This window comes from Prionailurus viverrinus, chromosome B2 (genome assembly GCF_022837055.1).
Source record: "Prionailurus viverrinus isolate Anna chromosome B2, UM_Priviv_1.0, whole genome shotgun sequence".
Taxonomy (NCBI): domain Eukaryota; kingdom Metazoa; phylum Chordata; class Mammalia; order Carnivora; family Felidae; genus Prionailurus; species Prionailurus viverrinus.
Genome location: NC_062565.1, coordinates 90,841,084 through 90,862,687, shown reverse-complemented (window position 1 = coordinate 90,862,687; position 21,604 = coordinate 90,841,084). Strand labels below are relative to the sequence as shown.

The 21,604-nt window shown below is 37.3% G+C and overlaps 1 protein-coding gene across 1 annotated transcript in view; it reads left to right on the top strand.

Annotated features, from left to right (window-relative positions):
* Positions 1-20,585, top strand: part of ASCC3 (activating signal cointegrator 1 complex subunit 3) — a 361,738-nt gene extending 341,153 nt beyond the window's left edge. Inside the window, exons 38-42 of the mRNA XM_047858492.1 lie at positions 8,387-8,538; positions 10,227-10,374; positions 14,589-14,798; positions 16,742-16,917; positions 16,999-20,585. Of these exons, the coding sequence (XP_047714448.1) occupies positions 8,387-8,538; positions 10,227-10,374; positions 14,589-14,798; positions 16,742-16,917; positions 16,999-17,146 (834 nt within the window). The 3' untranslated portion in view covers positions 17,147-20,585. The remainder of the gene's footprint in view (positions 1-8,386; positions 8,539-10,226; positions 10,375-14,588; positions 14,799-16,741; positions 16,918-16,998) is intronic.
* The last annotated feature ends 1,019 nt before the right edge of the window (positions 20,586-21,604 follow it).

The window sequence follows — 21,604 nt, the reverse complement described above, 5'->3', positions numbered from 1 at the left end:
CAAGGTAGGCTGGAACCTTATCAATAACTATTTATAATATCACTGACTGTTAAGGTAACTTGGATATAGTTCTTGGCATGTAGTGTATTTCAATATATTATGATGAATGGAATGAATAAATATTTCTCTTTTTCCTTTCAAGTTATTTACTAGGAGAGGATTGAAAAGGGAGATTTATTATGTGTGGATTCTCACAATGTTTTTGAGATTATCTGCCAAATCTGAATTGTCTACCAACAAATGTAGTCTGTTTATTGTAAACATTAGTGTGACCTTATCAAATTCATGGAAACAGGGAAGTCTAATTCAGGCTGCTTTCCTGGCAAGACTGCCAGGAGCTCATATCTTGCCATGGAAGCCTGATGAAATTTTCTTAATGGATGAGTATTTAAAAGCAAATAATGCTAAATGAATTTAATCCTGAAGGATTAATCTTCCAAATGCAAAGATCCATACTATGGTGCAAAATCATCATCCAATTGACTCACTCTGTTTCACATCTGAAACTAATATAAACCTTGTATGTTAACTATACTGGAATTAAAATAAAAATGTAGTAAAAAAAAAAATAGAATCATCATCCAGTTAGTGGTTATTTCTTCATGTATGAGAGCTACATTTTAATTCCTCAGTAGAACACAGGAAACAACATTGAAACAAGGTACCATTTCCTTCCCCAGAAGCAACACAGAGCTAAATGCATGTAGCATTTCCAAAACTAACACAAATGTGTGGATTTTGAGGTGTTAAACACCTTTACTTATTCTTGTGGATTTACAGGCAATCTCCCTTCAAGCACTATAATATAATTTGGAAGGCTATTTCCCCCTGGGTGACTCTACCTGTAAGCTTTTGTATGACAATTTGGTGACGGTTTATTGATGATGTGATGCTATTATGAAGGATCCTTCTACCCCCAGCTCCTGTCCTCATACCCACATAACAATCCTTTTCCCGGTTGGGGCTATAGGAAATGAGTAATGCTTAACCCATTTGTGTGATCAACTCACTTAAGCAGCTACTGTGAAATGTTAATCACAACTTTAATTTGTACTGCATTAGCATTTTGATTAACTTGTAGGCTTGCTAGCACACTTGAAGCGCTTTTACTCATAGTTACAGCTCGGAAATGACTTTTTGATTAATTAAGTTTGTTAGACAGCAGCTGAGCTTCCTGAATGCTAACCTTCTGGGGGGAAAAGTTCAGGAGAAAGTTCCAGTGAACAACTGTTGCTATTGAAAAGGATTCTTATAAATGTACTTATAGCATTTTAATTATTGACAAAATATTGTATCATTACTTGCAGCTGACCTCAACCTTTAAAAGAGTATGCCTTTCTGTCAAGAAAAGCTTTTTTTTTTTTTCTTTCAGTTTTTCCCATCATTGTAAAACTTCTGGGAGCTCTTGAACTAAATAGTGCATTTTCTAGCAGATGTGTAACAACTAATGTTCTAACAAACTGCTTAGGATGAATTTCCATAGTCTTTTTTTTTTAATACTTTATATTTTAGAACAGTGTTAGATTTATTGAAAAGTTGCAAAGAGAGTACAGAGAGTTCCTATATATTCCACACCCAGTTTTCCTCTGTTAGTAACATCTGACATTAATAAGGTTCATTTGTCACAATTAATGAACCCATATTGATACATTATTATTAACTAAAGTCGTACTTAGAATTCTTTAGTGTACTTAAAGTCCTTTTTCTTTGCTAGGGCCCCATTAAAGGTACCACATTACATTCAGTTGTCATATCTCCTTAGGTTCCTCTTGGCTATGAGTTTCACAGACTTTTATTTACTTATTTTTTATGATCTTTCCATAGTATTTTGCATTATCATGACATTCCATAAATAGTAACTTCTGTAAATTAATGAAAATCTTTTTCTCCCATTCTAGACTAAACCTTTCTCTTAAGTTCTGTCAATATATTATCTTTATGTCCTCTAATTTGAACAGAAATGGCAACATTATCTAACCATTTCAGCCTTTGTCATGATCTTATTTTCACGTGGTTGTTGCAATCTGTACACTGCAACTAGATACCCAAGGGTGACTAGCAGGAGATGTGAGGAAAAGAGAAAAAGTTCCTTAAAGAGAGCAAAGGATAAAGGGAGGCAGAAGAGAGGGTACGAGTCAGAATGCTAAGGGGGCTGTGGGTAGAAGAGCTGGGGCATCATCTGTCCTCTCCACATGTACTCTCTACAGCCACAGACTCTTGATGACAGGACTAATTCACAGACTTTTCAAACTAAATTTAGAAAATGTTAAATAATGGACCTTAGAACTACATCTTATTATCCACCTGTTAATACCATTTGATGTATCTTGAATGATAGCTTTTCTTTAGTGTTCAGTGATTCTATTTTCTTGCAATGAAGTTGACTTAATTCGGTCACAGTACTCAAAGTTCCTGTGTTACCCTTGAACCATTTAAATCCAGAATTCAGTTGGATTCCAAATGATACATAATACGTGTATATCAAATATTAAGATGTACTTATAATCAAATTATGGATTCAAATGTATTCGAAAATTACTTTTTCAAAAATTGTGTTGATAAAATTCGTTCAGAGACAATAATTGATCAAACTCCTAATTTGTCTGGAGTTTCTATTTTTCCATTATGTAGGGGGGGAAAGGACACATGTAAACCACTTTAAATTCTTCTTGAAATAATACAGGGTAGGGGCACCTGGCTGGCACAGTCGGTAGAGCATGAGACTCTTAATCTCAGGGTCATGAGTTCAAGTCTCAGGTTGGGTGTGAAGCCTACTTAAAATAAAATTTAAAAAAAGCCAAGGTAAATGTAAATCATTCAAAGGTAATAAAATATAGTGTAATGCACCCAGGTAATTGATTGGCAAACCAAGATCAAGTCTTAATTTCACTTTTGAGTGGTGTGATTGCATGGTCACTGAACTCACGAGCTTCAGTTTCTCTGTGAAAGGAGAATGATTACTAATCCCTGCCTCACACTTGGTATCATTAACAATCAAAGGTGAGCTATTTACGAAAGTGTTTTATAGTCTCTGCACTATTATGCAAGTATTTTCCCGACACCATATACACATACAGTCTATCCAGGTTGACTTGAATAATATAATTCACTCTTTAGGACTTTTAATGATTGAATGAAATTTTATTTGATATATGGAGAGACATGTTGTCAAGCTTGCATTGTTAAATATAATCTATGATAGCAGAAGGTATGAAAAATATCTCTAGATTTGGACAAATCTGTCCTTTGCAGAAGTAGTAACACCACTGTGAAAATGTGGTTGAATTTAAATGCCAAGACCAAGTCTGATATATGCTTAGGGAATTCTTGAAATTGATTCAAAATAAATGTTCAGGACATGAGTTGTATTCAAGTCATAAAGCATGCCTTTGGCTCCAGGACTCCAAGAGTCTAAAAAATTTCCTTCCAGAGAGTGTCCATTTTCTAAACTTGTTGTTGTTTATGGGAGTGAGGGGTGGGGTTGATTTTTGTAGTTTGTGGTGGTGGTGGTTTACCTTGGCATAAAGCCACATACTGCAGAAGTTCCTTAGTTTTTACCTGGACTTTTCACCTGGCTCCATAGTGGCACCTCGGTTAAAACCCCTGGTCTCCTATGAATAAATGACAGCTCCACTGTTTCTATTAATTATGACAAGATTTTAATAGTAGTATAATTTTATAAATGAATACAGTGCTAGAAATTATATTTCCATTTTGTCACAGCTGGAAATGACAAAGAGTTCTCAATCAACAATCAATTGAAGTTCATTCCAACTTAGGAGGAGAAAGTCTCATACACAGAGTCAGCCCCCATCCATTTTCCCCTACACTTAGAATTATCCTAGTTTTGCCCTGTAGTAGGTAGCATGCTAAGTAGAAAGTGGATGAGAGATAAAGGGGGATTAAGTATTTGCCTAATATTAATGCTAAGCTGGTAAAAAATATCCACAGAGTTATATCTCCTCAGTGTACTAAAACCACCTTTGTTGTTTGGTATTAGATCTCTGTAAGGGACTTTGAGATGAGTTGGGGAACTGAGCCGTGATCTCCAGCTGTTACCAAATTCAGTCCCACTCTGGGAAGGAGCATACCTACTAGGTTTTATCTGTCAGGAGGACTGCTACAAAGGACCATGAGACACAGGGAATCCATCGTAGGCTCAGTCATGCGGAGATACATCACTACAAGTTACTAGGACCCTCAAGTCCATTTACCTGGACCATCCCCTGGCCTTAGCTTCTTTAGGGGTATACCTCTGAACAGTAACCAGGGCTTGCCCACTCAAACTGAGAACCAAGCCCACATCCACCAGTTTGGCCAGAGCCTCAGGACTGTCATTAGCCTTGTTCCCTGACTATCTCATAATTGGCACCTCCCCTGATGAACTGTTTTGCCCATTCCATGCATCTGCTCCTGACCTTGCATGCTCTGGGCCTCACGGCCCTATACTTCTCGATGCAGAAATTCACGCCAAAAGGCCCAAAGGAAATCCTTGTTAGAAAAAATGGACTATTTTAGAGTGTTCTTTTCATTTTATCATGGAAAAACTTTAGAAATAGGCCCCTGTTTGTTGAGATCTGTGTTCCAGGCAGTATATTAGATACCTTATTTAGTACATTACCTCATTGTACCTATATAGTTCCCCTATAAGGACATGTAATAACACCTTGAAATTGGAACAAAATTAGGATTCAAATCTATGTCTATCTGACACCGAAGCTTGTAATATTTTTCCTACACTGCACTGCCTTCAGCAAGTTTGCAATAATTTAGGCAGAAGTTGTTATAATCATTGTAATTGGGTTTTTTACCAATATTCTTACACACACACACACACAATACTCTGTGAGTGCACTGGGCTAGAGTTAACAGAATATTTCTAAATTCTTGATGCCAAGAAATCTATAGTTTAAAGGGCAGATATGTAAACAAAGAATCACAATAGGGTAATGGTGGCATGTGTCCAGAGCAGCAGATGCACAGAAAAAGAAATACCTACCATCCATCTGGAAGAATCAGGGAGACTTCACAGTAAGAAGTAGCATTTGAGGGGCACCTGGGAGGCTCAGTCAGTTAAGCGTCCAACTTTGGCTCAGGTCATGACCTCACAGTTTGTGCATTTGAGCCCCGCGTCCTCAGTGGGCTCTGTGCTCACAGCTTGGAGCCTGGAGCCTGCTTCAGATTCTGTGCCTCCCTCTCTCTCTGTGCCTCCCTCTCTTGTGCTTTCTCTCTCTCTCTCTCTCTCTCTCTCTCCCTCTCCCTCTCCCTCTCCCTCTCCCTCTCCCTCTCTCTCCCTCTCTCTCAAAAAAAATAAACATTAAAAAAAGAAGTAGCATTTGAGCTAAACTTGAAGGGTTGAATCAGAATTTCCCGGGTAAACAGAGCAGGATTTGCAGAAAGAGAACATTAAGAGCAAGGACAAAAGTGGGAAAATAGCAGTAGTTTAGTATTGCTATTTTAGGAGTACAGAAAGGGGCCAGAATGATAAGCCAGGACGGGCTAGATCACAGACCAGAACTATCATGCAGAGAAGTGCTAGCTAGCATTGTCCTCTACACCATGAGAAGCCATCAAAGAAATGTAAGCAGACAAATGACACGATCAGTGTCATCTCTGTGATAATTTGCTTTGGTAACCATATAAAACATGGATTGAAGAAAAATTATATGAGATGAGAATAAAGGGGTAGTTATTAATATTCCAGGTAAGAGGTGATAAAGGCCTACACTAAGGCAGTGGTAGAGGTGGGGGGTGAGGGGTACAGAGAAAACAGGCCCAACTCAAGAGTGATTGAGCAGAGAGCAACACTTGGCTCACCACATTTGGGTGGTTGCAAAACCTTTTTTTATCCCAGATTCTTGATCTCCCTACCTGCCTTTTCTCTAAATTAAAACAAGAGAAATAATAGTTTTCAATTCATGACACGGCTTTTCATTTACTTCATGTAAGCAATCACTTTGCATGATTTTTTACATTTTCACATCTGGATCATACAATGAAAAATTGTGGGGAATGCTCATAAATTTTATGAAATCTTTCAACTTCATCATGAAAACTTCAAAGTTAAAAACATATGGTCCATCCATCGAGCTCTTCATGTATGTGAGCTTTTGGTCTGGAATTTATTTCCAGTCAAGTTATAATGTAAAATCGCCATAGTTACCCACATTACAACTTCTAACACCATCATGATCTGCATTAGGTATAATTATTCATTTCTTTTTTCTTTTCGATTCCCTTACATAACTCAAGAGTTGTGAGTTGTGAACTAATGCTGGGGTTTTTTTTCCCCCTTTGGTCTGAGTACAGTGTTCCTCATGATCTTTTTGTCTCATACGCTTCAAAGAAAAACAGAGTATTTTAATCAACTGTGCAGAGAAACGGGAAGAATGCAAGCCAATTTTCCCTAGATTGATAAACATGTACATTCATACAAGTATACACATTGATATACACATATACGTACATATAAATGTATGTATTGCATTAGTATGAGGCTTTTTCATATATAGAGGACTCATGGGTGCTAAAACCCCATTTGACCATTTCATCATAGTAACCATGATATCCAGAAATGTTGACCCATTTCCTTGTAATGTGTTTTTTTTTTTTAATTTTTTTTTCAACGTTTATTTATTTTTGGGACAGAGAGAGACAGAGCATGAACGGGGGAGGGGCAGAGAGAGAGGGAGACACAGAATCGGAAACAGGCTCCAGGCTCTGAGCCATCACCCCAGAGCCTGACGCGGGGCTCGAACTCATGGACTGTGAGATCGTGACCTGGCTGAAGTCGGACGCTTAACTGACTGCGCCACCCAGGCGCCCCTGTTTATTTTATTTTTTTTTTAATTTTTTTTTTAACGTTTATTTATTATTGAGACAGAGAGACACAGAGCATGAAGGGGGGAGGGGCAGAGAGAGAAGGAGACACAGAATCAGAAGCAGGCTCCAGGCTCCGAGCCATCAGCCCAGAGCCTGACGCGGGGCTCGAACTCACGGACCGCAAGATCGTGACCTGTGCTGAAGTCGGACTCTTAAACGACTGCGCCACCCAGGCGCCCCGACCTTGTAATGTGTTTTTTAAAAAGACAGCAGACTGGTTTAGCCAGATGTTTTTTAAACTATTGTACTCTTTCTTAAACTAGAAAACACAGAATAGGAAATTCAAAACTTAGAAGAAAAATGTGTCTGCCTCGGTAGTATTAAGTAATATGGCAAATTAGTTTTAGTAGCATAATATGCCTTAAAAATTATTTCCAGGAGTGCCTGAGTGGCTCAGTCAGTTAGGCATCCAACTCTTGATTTCTACTCAGATCATGATCTCACTATTCATTAGATCAAGCCACGCGTCAGGCTCTGCACAGAGCCTGCTTGGGATATATATTCATTCTCATTCATTCTCTCTCTCTCTCTCTCTCTCTCTCTCTCTCTCTCTCTCAAGATAAATAAACCTTAAAAAATTATTTCCAAAAATATTCTAATAGGTTTTTACAACATTTTCATAAATATTTTATTGTTGGTGAACTCTTTACCATGAAACTATCATTTTAAGCATTTACTACATCTCATTTCTCTTAGCTTTATGTCTTCATTTCCCAAAAACAAGAGAGTACACTCCTAAAACTGTATAAAGTAGCTGCCTCAGATCATGATATTAACTTATGTGTCTTTAAGTCAGCATTCTCCAGAATCTAATTTAATTGAAATAGCTTTGCCTGTGTAAACTTCTCCTTTGTTTAAATAAGATTTCACTGTTTAGTTTTGCCTTAAGCAAATGCAGCCGTTTGTTTGTCCATAAAACAGTAGATTAAATGTATAGGCTAATATGAATAGTTTCTCATCCTTCCACTTGTACCACTGGCAGTAGCCCTATTTGTAAGTGTGTAGTATATTATTTTCATTGAAAACCGAGGCTCTGTCTTTAGTCCACTTTTTGGAGAAAATAAATTTCTGGCAAAAAACCTATTGCCTTACTATTACTGATACTAACTTTGGAAAAGACTTCCAGAGATTCACTCTTTAAATCCGGCTTCCAGTGCTCTTGATACAGTGAATTATATAGGTATTTGTTCTTAAAGTAGATTGAGTTTTTCTCTGTTTTATTGCTGGGTACCAGTATTTCCTGGCTCTATGTGCTACCCTACAAACAGCTAAATATTTGGCACTTTACAGGAAGTGGTGTACAAGTGCTATGAGAGTTTGGGGGTTGTTCCTACCAATCCAACTGTGGTTTACTTTCTGGTTTCTATTTTGGTTAATAGTAATTTAGAGGTATCATGCTCATTTTATGTTCGTTTGCTTTTTGTTAAGGTTAACATTAGATCCCCAATGGAGAGGGCAAGGGCCATGGTATTCTTGTAATATGTGCATTTTTCCCCCTGTTCAGGCAATGTTGGATGTGGCTGCAAACCAGGGCTGGCTGGTGACTGCCCTGAATATCACCAATCTGGTTCAGATGGTGATCCAGGGTCGGTGGTTAAAAGACTCTTCTCTTCTTTCAGTACCAAACATAGAACACCACCATCTTCACATTTTCAGGTAATTGTTTTAATTTTCAATGTGACTGGTTTTTTTTATTTCAAAAATAATATTTTCTTTACATGTGTGATCGCTTAAATTTTATGTTATGCTTGAGATATTGGTTCTTTACAGTGAAAATGCCTGTCTCCCAGAGGGAGACATGAGCTAGTGATATAAGCTTCTCAGTTGGGATTTGGTCATCTACCACAAGCTGAATCACAATTCATTTTAGCCTTCTATTACATTGTTTTCTATTTACAGCATTACCTACATGTCCATTTTAACTGCATTTATTCCTTTACAATATCAGCCTTCATTTTAAAAGATGTTATGAAAGTGCTGTGTAATCGAAACCAAAATGAATTACCAATTTCTCTAATTGCAGAATAGATTTGAGGGATCTGGAAATCCATTGTCAAAGGTAAATCATACATCCGCAAAATGTCCAAAACTGGGTAGTTGTATATACTAGCAGCTCAAGATATAACCTATATTTAAGAGTTATATTATCATCCAACTATTTAACCTGTAGGTCCTGTGTACATAGCTGCAAAAATTCTAGCAAAAAAAAAAAAAAAAAAGAGCGGTACATCTTGTAAGCAAGATTGGCAGTATTTAAATAAAAGTGTTTCTTTCACACTAGCATTTCACATCAGTTGAGAAATACTTTGCAGCTAAAATGTTGGTTTATAGTCATGTAGACCGAAAAACAGAAGAAAGCAGTCTGGCTGTAGGCTGCCATCATGTACTTGCTGCCTGTCAGCTAGACTATGGCATGCACTCATTTGAGGCATCTAGACACAGAGGCCAACCAGAACCTCACACACACATGGGGGTCTCCAGGGAAAGTCCCTCAGTTGGCCTCAAGTGTACTGGGTGCCAAGGCAATTATTTCCATGGTGCTTGAGTCCCCAGCATGGGATGTCCTGGAAACTAAAAGGCATATTCAGAGAGTGAGCCATACCAGCAGCAGGTGGCATGAGGAGAAAAGCAGATACCTCATGTCTGCAGCTCAGTTTCAGGAACCCTTCCAAGACAGTACTAAGCGTTACAGGAGTTGGGTTTCAACAGTAAAGTAGGTACATAAGAGTACTACTGTGACACAGCACGCAGGGCTGTTATGGAAAGCTGCTTGGGGTCTAGGAGATTTCATCCAGCTCTTTGCTGTCATCCTGAAAAAGCTCTATTAATATAATTTTAATCATATTTTTCTTCTTGTTGTATAAACAAGATAGTAAGATTTAGGTGGACTGTGTTTCTGTGCCATAAATCTCAAAGATTCCCAAATGTACTTTTCATTGTAGGTTCCCAACAACTTAAGATGAAAACTTTATTCAAGTAATTATATTAGAGACATTTGCCCGCATCCTTTAAAAAAAATATCAGGGCTTCAATTCAGTGCTTTATCCACAGGAAGCACTGGTATACATTAGTGCCTTCCTATAGAAATTCACCCCTTACCCGTAAACCCTAAGTAGTTACTGAGCTCACATTTGATTTACACATCTTATGTCATAATAGCCAGACTGCCTTGGATTAATATCTTAGAGAATGCTGGCTGATTTTGAAACATAATGATTATAGCCTTTAAAAAGTTGTATAGTAATCTTAATTTTAAAAAACTGTTGTTATCAGGTAAACCATCATTGTCAGGAATTCTCATTTATTCTAGGAAAGAATTAGTTAGTGTTGATATTATTTTTCAGGAAATGGAGCACAGGCACAAAAGGCGGACGTACTGGGTGCCATGGCTTCATCGAGTGCCTTCCTGAATTGCTCCATGCCTGTGGAGGGAAGGACCATGTATTCAGCTCGATGATGGAAAATGAGCTAACAGCTGTAAAAATGAAGCAGGTAAGATCATTGTTTCTGTGTTTCAAATCTTCCTTATTCTGTCTGGGAAATTGTACCTAGAGTTTTCTAACCTAAAGCATTGGTTTTGGAGTCTGATTCATCTGGGTTTAAATTCTGTCTACCATATGCCATGATTATGAACATGAAAACATCATACCTGTCTCATGAAGTTTTGTGAAAATTAAGCAGGATGTTATTATATAAATTGCTTTATGTAGTTCCATGAGGCGCCTGGATGGCTCAGTCAGTTGAATGTCCAACTCTTGATTTCAGCTCAGGTCATGATCTGAGAGGGTTGTGGGATCGAGTCCCACACTGGGCTCCACACTGAGCATGGAGCCTGCCTGAGATTCTCTCTCCTCCTCCCTCTGCCCCTCCCCCGCTCACACATGCGGAAGCACATGTGCACACTCTCTCTCTAAAACAAAAATAAAAATTTTAAAAACAAAATGTAGTTATGTAGTTTCTAAAATAGAATAGAGCTCAATAATATTAAAAATAGTTACAGTGACAATAATTAGTAGCATTGGCATTATTCAAAGTTGATTGTGTATTAAAGTATTAATGTATTAATGTATTAATACTGATTAATGTATTAAACCAGTTTAGAAAGGACTACAGTAGCTTGTCCATCACTAGGCTATATTACCCACTTGGGTATAAATTTCAGTTGAGTAGATTTTCATGCAATTCCCTCAATTACTTTTTTATGCCCTCCCCCTTTATTTTAATTGCTTATTGTTCCTAGGTTCTAAAGTATTTCTCTAAGAAACCCCTTTTTTGTCTACCACATAACTTAGATAGAGAGCTAAATGTGTGTTGTAAAAGACAACATAGGTCATCTCTCTAAACCTAGTCTTTGGAATGGCCAAAAATATGAATGAGTGATGCCAGAAGTATTTGGCATATATAGACTTTTAAGTCTTAAGCAGTTTTAGCCTAAACATGTCAAACATTCAGGATTTATAACATAATTAACATACTGACTTGCAAATGCAAGTATTAAGATAAAGAAACTTCTAAACCATGTCATTCTTTTTTTCCAGTGGAACTTAGTTTTGAGCAAGACTTAGAAAAAGTGTAACAGGCAGTGAAGTCTGATTGTTCAATTTCTGTTGAACTCCAAAATGGCACAAAAAAACAACCTAAATTTTCATAATAAGTGCCTACCTTTCTAACTAAATTACCATCAAAATTATGAATAAAAACAATATATTGAAATCAAAACAAGGCTTCTGTTAGCAACAACAGATTTCTAACCTAACATACATTGATTTCAAGCCAAGTTTTAGATGTGATGAAAAATTAGAACATTGTTATAATTAGTTCAGGGAGAACTCAGAAGTAAACTTACTTAATTTATTTGCATAAATTGCCATTCTGTTATCTTTAAAACCAAATGCAAATTGGCTCAGTCTGATATGATGATGGTTATTTGGCTCAAAAGTGCTTCAATTTGCAGAGCAATCTGGTGTCGGCTCTGCAGTGAGGCGATCCCAGGTAACATACAAATCCTGAATTATTCCAGAAATTAGTATGTTTAAAGCATCAATTTAAGTGCTAATTGCAGTAGTAATGAGAAAAAGCAGTACGACTGTGAGATTTGCATCTTCTACCCCATCAGTATGCCTGGAACGGCTGCTGACTGGCAGAGGATTTGGCTGCTAATTAAATAATTGTATGCATGGCAATGCTCTTGCCTGATTCAATAGATGAAGATTAATCCTCAGATAAATATGTTTGGCTGGTATTGAAATGTCTTAGCAATTTCTTTAAAAATAGCTTATGTTTTTTTGTATATATGTGTGTGTATACATACACACACCCAACAAGTATGTGTGTACACACCAACGATGAAAAAAAAAATATTTAAGCGCTACTGAAAGATTACATATATATGAAAACCAGATTTGACTTTTGGGGGCTTTATAAAGTAAAATCCCAATGAGTTGCTAATAACTGGAAACACCTCTTGGTAACTAATTTAATAGTACGAGTAAAGAAACATGAAGTCTTGCTTCCTGTAGTAATTGTTGTTTGTGTTGTCTCACAAACTTAAATGCTTTACAGAAATTGTGTATTAAGTGTCCCCTTGATCACTTTTCCACTCTGGCCAGTCTTAGAACATCAAGTGGTATAGCTTCTATACTCAATGACTGTTGGCTCTAGGAGGGGATAGGGCCATCTGTTACCTTGAATGAAGCACAGTGTAGACCATTCTGTACCTTGACTATTTCAAGATCTATTCCAGACATCATTTCAGATTCACAAGACAAGTTATAGGATTGTATTTGGATTGAAAATTTGCATTGGATTTACATTTTTTGAATTCCTAAGGGGTAGTTTGATTCACGAGGGCTACTTCATTTCAATTAGGTGTACTCGGCAGCACTAAAAGTCTTAGCAAACAGAAAATCAAAGCCTATAAGGAAATCTATGGTATATATTTAAGAAATTAAAGAAAAACCAAAATTAAAGTACTCTTAAAAACTAACTTAAAAGGTAACTGATTAGTAACTGATTAAAACAACCAATATATTGAGAAGTTTCTTGACTGATAGTGATATTGCCACATAGTTATAAATATTAGAAAAATATGACAATAGGTAACATGACAACATTAAGTTTATTTTGTTACATCCTTTCTGTAGACTTAGGAATTCACTCATTCATTCAATAAAGATGTCACTTGATATATGCGTACTGATTTCTCAAAATATCTTTCCGTTTAAAGAGCAAGAATGAAATCAGTAAGATATTTTATATCCCTTTAAAATGCATCATTTTAATTGGTATTCTCAATATAATGCCAAAAATACATACTTATTTCCAGAAGGACCCTAGACTTACAGGGTTCTTTATGATATACAGACATATAGGAATGTTTTCCTTTCAGAATAAATTTGGAATATGGACAAAAAAATTTTTGTACAATAGTCAATGAATGATGCTGAGTGACATCAACAATTGCATCACAGCGTTTTTTTTTTTTCAGGTTGCCTTTATATCCCCAAGTAATGCTCTCTGCCTTAGAAGTCATGTAAATATTAGATCCGATGCTTCTCTAAAACAAACAAGTTTAAAAACAAGCATTTTTAGACTTATTGTTTAATATAGACCATAGCCACTCAATATCTAGGAGGGATTTACAGTGAAGGAGTCACAGTGTAGCTAATGATTAATACTTTTTTAGTTGCCTTTAAAAAGACTTCAGGGGGGCGCCTGGGTGGCGCAGTCGGTTAAGCGTCCGACTTCAGCCAGGTCACGATCTCGCGGTCCGTGAGTTCGAGCCCCGCGTCGGGCTCTGGGCTGATGGCTCGGAGCCTGGAGCCTGTTTCCGATTCTGTGTCTCCCTCTCTCTCTGCCCCTCCCCCGTTCATGCTCTGTCTCTCTCTGTCCCAAAAATAAATAAAAACGTTGAAAAAAAATTAAAAAAAAAAAAATAAAAAGACTTCAGGGGCACTTGGGTGGCTCAGTTGGTTAAGTGTCCAACTCTTGATTTCGGCTCAGGTCATGGTCTCATGTTTCATGAGATAGAGCCCCGCGTCAGGCTCTGCACTGACACCGGGGTGCCTACTTGGAATTCTCTCTCTCTACCCCACACCCCTGCTTGTTCTTCTCTCTCTCTCTCTCTCTCAAATAAATAAATAAACGTTAAAAAAATAATAATAAAGACTTTAAACTACAAAGAGCAAAAGCACACTAGTTTGACACACATACAAATGAGTTCAAGAAAAACTGGGAAATCTGAACAAGAGCTGTGGATTATATCATGTCAATATCCTGTATTAATATTGTACTTTAGTTTTGAAAAATGCTACCATTGGAGGAAACTGGCAAATTGGTGCACAGGATCTCTCTGTGTTAATTCTCACAACTGCATTGAATCTAGAATTAATGTCAAAACAGAAGACCATGGGGGAGGGGAAGGAAAAAAAAAAGTTAGAGAGGGAGGGAGCCAAATCTTAAGAGACTCTTAAAAACTGAGAATAAACTGAGGGTTGATGGGGGGTGGGAGGGAGGGGAAAGTGGGTGGTGAGCATTAAGGGCACCTGTTGGAATGAGCACTGGGTGTCGTATGGAAACCAATTTGACAATAAATTTCATTTAAAAAAAAAAAAGGTTGATTTTTTTCAAAGCACACTATTTCTTACTTGATCAGTGCATTTGACATCAACCATCCCTTTATTATCTTTTCCTCTTTTTTTATTCAGGCATGGAATTTCTTATCCCACTTGCCGGTGATAGATGTTGGCCTAAGTGTTAAAGGCTGGTGGGATGACTCAGTGGAAGGACATGGTGAACTTTCTATCACAACTCTGACTTCAGACAAACGAAATGACAACAGGTGGATCAAATTGCATGCTGATCAAGAGTATGTGCTTCAAGTCAGCTTGCAGAGAGTCCACTTTGGGTTCCACAAGGTATAGTGTTTGGTTTCCATTCTCAAATGCTTCACACCAGACACGGGCATGCGCCACCACACATATCTTTTATATTACTAATGTGTCCGTGTCATTCATGAATCCTGCTTTCTCAACTGGCCTTAAGCGGCAAGAGTCAGTCTTCTGAAATCAATCATTTCTCCCCATGTGCCATTTTTCAGCCCCAGAATATCCACCTTACATAATACATTGCGTGACGTACTGCTATCATATGGTCTATGTACTCAGTCCGGCAGAATTCCCTGCAATGCCTTTTGGAGTGCAGATTCCCTGGCCGTACTTAGCAGAGTGACTGCATCAGAATCTCAGGGGGAGAGGTCTCAAAATCTGTACCTTTACCCAGCACCCCGAATGATTTTTAAGGACTTGAAGGTTTGGGAAGCACTGCCCTGGGGCACTTTGATATGTAGGGACCGCATTTGGCTGCATGGGAGCAAAGTTTTACCACTTAGCTCTGTGACTTTGAGTAAAACACTAAGCTTTTCTGCACCTCAGATGCCACATCTGCTTGTTTCCTTCACCATAATACCTGTGAGAGAGTGTTGTCAATGCCCATACAGGTCAAAAATTTAAAGTGTGTTCATTTCCAATTACTGTGCTTTTTTCTGTTACCTATGACACAAATATTAAATATTGGGGCCTCTACAGCATGTAGGCAGATTGGTTTTTAGTACCATAATTGAAATAAGAAAGGATTTGTCTTCTGTTTCACCCAGTGCCAAATCTAAAATAAGCCCTCAGGAATGAAGTGGTTGTTCGTGAGTACAGTCCACTCTCTTTCAAACACAGAATGGCAAGTAGCTTTCTGTTGTTACATCTTTTTAGTGCTGTGCTTTCAGGTCCCATCTCACTTAATTTCTAATGCTAAAAATCAGTCAGTGTAAGTTCGAGCCGATTGGCCTCTGGCAGTGTAGAGGCTCTAATATGAGCATTTTTAGAAGACCTAATGTATCCCACTTACAAAAAAATATGGTAGTAATCATACAGATAAAATCATGGGGGAAAACTACAATTTTTCTACCTTAGTATTACTACTTAAAAATTTAATCATGCCTTAATCATGCTAGAAAAACTCTCAGTTTTGTTTCTAAATGCTGTAAAAATGCATTGCTCTCAGACTTCTCTTTTAAAATGTCTTAAGTGCAACATCTCCCTCTAGAATATTTAATGATGTCTGATTGAAAGCATGTCATTATCAGTACATTTTATGCCATAATGCCAGTGTCTTAAAGAATCACTAAAATCTTGTATTTGGTAAAATCGATCTAAAGTAAAGACTTCAAGTGCTGCCATTATGGTGATATCTGATCTTGGATTGTGGTGATTAATGCATTTTACAAATCACTTGGCTTACAATTTCCCATTCCTCACAGAAATGATTTTTTAATATTGCCATATTAGAATATATGTTTTTTTATGTGAGTTTGATTCTTGGGTTGAGGGAAGGTATTTATATGATATAGTGCTTACTATCTTGAGGTCCAAGGTCTAGTTTTGATTGTCTTTTTTCCCCTAGGTATCAGTTTCTTGTGAATAAAACTTTGGAAGATTTGGTTAACAGTATTGTATCTCAATTCGTCCATCTTCAAATAGGGTACTAATATCATTTATAAGAATGATGGGAGAATTTACTAATTTGATATTAAGATTCAGGGCTTTCTATTCTAACTGAGCCAAATATGCTGGTGATTATAGCCACAAAGTAGTGTCTATAATGTGCTTTGAGAATCCTGAAAAATGGCAGGTGATAGTATATCAAAAACACCAAACAATAAAATTTAAAACATCCCAGATAGATAACACTGAACTGCGTAGATTTATGGCCTTCAAGGAAAACAACCTAGCCTTTTAACCACAACCGAAGGGCATAGAAAGTCTAAACATTATTAATGTCTTACCTCTTTTTTTTTTCTGGTTTATAGGGAAAGCAAGACAGCCACGCAGTTACCCCCCGATTTCCCAAATTGAAAGATGAAGGATGGTTTTTGATATTAGGAGAAGTGGATAAGAGAGAACTTATTGCTTTGAAAAGAGTGGGATATGTTCGAAACCATCACGTTGTTTCCATTTCTTTTTATACTCCGGAACTACCTGGAAGGTAAGCAGGGTCTCACCACCCAAGTTCTGAAAGAATTAAATATGACTGTTGTTTTACATTTCATTCTGTTTTTAAACTTAGGTATATCTACACACTGTATCTCATGAGCGACTGCTACCTTGGCCTGGACCAGCAGTATGACATTCATCTCAATGTCACACCAGCGAGTATTTCTGCCCAGGTCAATGAGGAGGTCTCTGATGCCTTGATTGACCTGAAAGTGAAGTAACCTGACCCGAACAGTCCATTTGAGAGAATTGGTTAAGAAGTCTGCCTGTTCATCTAGACAAAGTCGAATTGCTTGATGTTTGCCTTGGTGGAATCAACTCCTAACCTCAAGACACCCAGGAAATTGACGGTGGCTGCAGTATTGACTCCAGCAACACAAAGTCAGCTGCGGTGGCCTTTTAACAAATGTTGCCTTTCAAAATGTTGTCTTCGTGAGTTTCTTGATATGTAAAATGAACACACGTGTAGGAAAACCTTTTGTGTATATTGAGATGATATTTAGGAATTATCCATCAAATCTTACATCTCACGGTGTAATGTTTACAAGAATGTTGGTTTCTTATTTTCTAAGGAAAACTACACTGAGACATGACAGTGTTAGGATTTGTTGTAACAGATTTCTAGCCCTTCAGCATAAAATACATAAGACAAATCTGTATGGAGACATATAATATGGGTTGTTAGCAAAATTTATACTTTGATCACATGGAGTTTCAAGAATTTCTTATAGTCAAAAATGTTAATAATATATGATGTAAAATTATATTGCAGAGCCCAATGATGATAAGGAAAGCAAAATATACTGATCTTAGAAAATGTGGATACTATAACTGGTGGAAATAAAATATTTAGAGTGCCACTTCAAGACAAGCTGACTCAATTATCTCGCCTGCTTCCTTCCCATTTGTTCCCCCCCACTCTTCATTACCTCTGCTTCAAGACTTTACTTCCATACTCTTTCTGATATTTATTTATACAAGGTGAGAAGTACAGTGTAACTTGTGTTATAACATGGAGAGACCACGTAGTTTTATTATCATGATGACTTATTATTTATGGAAAAGAAGAATGAAATATTGTTATGTAGCATGGATCTTGGGTACTACAGTTATTGTAAAACTTCAAATTATCATAAAGCCTTTTCAGCCTGAGGTTTTATTGTCTTCTCTTACCAGGTGTCTGTCTGTCTTCCATCACTACGGCTGACTATTCACAGTGAAAGTAGCCCTAAACAGGAACTCTATATGCTTGAAGAATATGAACTGATAATAACTCTGAGCCTTCTCTCTTTCAGAAAGAATCCAAAATGAGTAGGTAAAAATTATTTCATGACCTTAATTTTTTAAAAAGAAAAATCTGAAGTAAGTTTTAAATTTTTTGATTATTACTAAGTATAAAAGAACTTGGCTTCTAAGATATGTACTGAGCCCTTATATTAGCTTTCTTTTTCTTCTTTCAGAAATCTAAATTCTAAATCTAAGCAAAACAAGGAGATAAAAATTTTTGGTTTAATGAGTTCTACTTAGATCATTTTAAGGTCCTCAAAATTCTAAGAATGATTATTGATTCCAGGTTGTCGATTTTAAGTGATGGAGAATGGTTGCAGGGTCTAGAAAGTTACTCCCATAATTTCAGCCTCAGCCCTTTCACTTTCCATCATAAGGATTCTATACTACTCCTGGAAAATAAAATTCTTCCAATTTGAGGCCTTTAAATGAGATTTCAGGGATTCTACCTCGCTTGAAACTTCTACCCAAGTCTTTTGCATGTCAGTTTGAGAGATCTTGGAGTACTACAGAGGTTGCTTCCAGTCTTACCCAAGGTCAAGCACACACAGCCAGCCACATCTGAGTGGATGCTTACATTTTTCTTGTTACTCTTCATTTGGCCTGTAATTCAGAAAATATTTTTAAAGTTTCATGAGTAACGCTATATCTGTAAATTAATATTAACCAGTTCATTACAGAGACATCCTGGAAAAGATGATGGACTGTAATCCATCTTTGGTTGAGCAGAATCACAGCACCTCCCTGTCATTAAAAATTATTTGAATCTCCAAACCCTTGTTCACTTACTTGTTATCTTTTATTTGGACTTCTTAAACTACATAGATACCATGCCTGTCCATTGAAAACAAATACAGTTACTTTGAATGACTGCACCCTTTGATTCCAAGTCATATTGGAAGCAGTTTTTAATAATTTGAGGGTTGCAGGACTGATCTAAGATGAATTTTATTCTCGAGGTTTCCACCTTGGAATCAGAAGACTGCATTTTGCAGGATGTGGAGGACTAATCTGGAGCCAGTTCTCAAACTCCCTACAGCCAATCAGGCCCATATTTCCAAATGGCCTCAAAAGTGCCCACTTTTCAGGAGGGAATGGAGCTTCTGAAATAACCACATAATTCCTGCAAATGAAAAGGCTAACACTGAGTAATGCTGACTGCCATAAAAATGAAACTGCCTTTTTCATGGCTTGTAAATCGACACCAAAGACCATCAGAAAAGGGAGATTCCAAAAATGGTCTTCATGGCAACACATCAGAATTGGTGCATATTTTCTAAAAGTAATGGTCTAAAGGGAAAAATCTTTTTTGGATGTTTAAGTCTAGGTTTGTGTCTGCTTTTTAGTCAAATTGATGCAAGGGTTATTAAAAAAAAAAAAGTACTAACCATGGTGAACCAGCAAAAAAATAAAATGGGTGTAAAGTACAGAAGAGGAAGTTTGGATTGGGGTGGGGGGAAACTCTCACAACACAATTATAAAATAATGAATAAGCAGGCTACTGTCAGAGACCTTCATTAATCAAACGTTATCTACTCCAACATTATAGTTGTCTCTCCACCAAACTCCAGATCACACTGGAAACAAATCATTGCATACTTCTTCAAAAATCTGAAATTGATACTACAAAGGGTGTCTAACAGTCATTCTAACAAAGAATGCCAGTGACTTCAATTAAGCTTTTAAATAAGCTTGTCAGTTACAATACCAAAACAAATAGGTGGTCTATCAGGAATGTGCATCTTTACATGTGTTACTTCAGCTGGCTATTATCAGAAAATATGCTCTATTTCCCATTACAGCACAGTTTTACCAAGGGTCTAGAAGGAATAGGTATGGAGTGGAAAGAAAAGCTAGGCTTGCAGTATCAAGAGAAGTGGTTTGGGTTTTTTGGTTTTTGGTTTTGAGTTTTTTGTTGTTGTTGTTATTGTTGTTTTAATTATGTTTCTGTAATACTACCTTGCCCCTGTGTTGTGTTTGGTGATCCAAGCATATATTAGAAGATTTAGGACAATGTATTCCATCAACTCTTCTGTTTCCATTTGTCACCTACAAAACAGAGATGATACCTGCCTGCACTTCCTCTCATAGTATTTGGCTCCATTGTGATAAGGGCAGTGAGCTTCATTCATTGTTGTATACACAGTGTCTGGTACAGCAAGTGTTTTGTCAATTTCATTTAATGAATCTTTTACATGAAAATGCTTAGAAAATGATAAACAGCTGTCAAGAGTAAATAAAAGGTAAATGAAAGCCTAAGGTGATAAATTGTAAACAAACTCATCCTCAGGATAAATTTTATGGCTAAGAGCCCACCCCACCATTGCTATTACCCCCACCAAAAACAATAAAATCTTTGTGCTCAGAGAGGGATTCACTTGTGTTTCATTCCTTTGTGCTACAGTATTTCCACCTCCACAAATACAAATGCATGAGCAATTTCAGCTGTAGCTCAGCGTACATGGGAATGAGGATTCCTACAGTGGGCCTTTTCTGAAAATAGTTTCTGGGGGTGTGCTTTGGTGGGGTAGTGAATGGTACATGGAGGCCCCACCGAATGGAATAGAGGTCCGACTGCCTCATTTCTACCGCTTCTGGTTTCTGAGGGTAAACATCACCCTTTCATAGTCTTCCCAAGGGCCATTTCTGATGTCCAAGTCAGCAGAAACAGGGACTATTCTGGAAATAGAACAGGTTTTGAGAACAATGGTGTGGGAGCTCCTCACACTTTCACCAAGTATTTGGGTGCAAGGTATGTGGCACCCAGAATGAAAGACATTTTAAAGCAAGTTCAAAAACTTCCTTAATAGCATCTGTGTACTTTTCCTAACATTGCAAAGCAATACCTACTCTGTCCAGTCTCCCTGGGAGTTGTGTTGCTCCCATGCTTGTAAAAGCATGAAAATCAATTTGAGTGTATTCAGTAAAAACCTAAACCCTTTCCCTTTAAAAGCAAATATTTGGTTCTTCTTTCAGAAGTAACTATTTTTACACCATTTTATCCAACTTCTGAAACCTAATTCTAGCCAAAAATAAGAGGAAAAAAATACGCCACTGGCTTCCAATAGTGCTGTTTTTAGCAGGAGCCATCAGAATAATATGGACATCTTAGTAAAACCTCAATCTTATTTTCTGATACTTTAGAAAAATGCATTCCTCTAAAAACACATTACCCTTCAAGTGGCCTTTGGAGAAACTGAAACATTGAAGAAATCCTTGGATTGCAGCAAAGAACATTCTCCGTGGACAATTCCAATCAATTATAGAAACATAACGGTACCCAGATCATATAATGTACCACAATGATGATCCTGGCTCCTGTCCATCTAACAAAATGCTGCATCTCATAAGCATTGGTCCTGCTGCTGTATGCAGCTCTTCAGCCCAGAAAG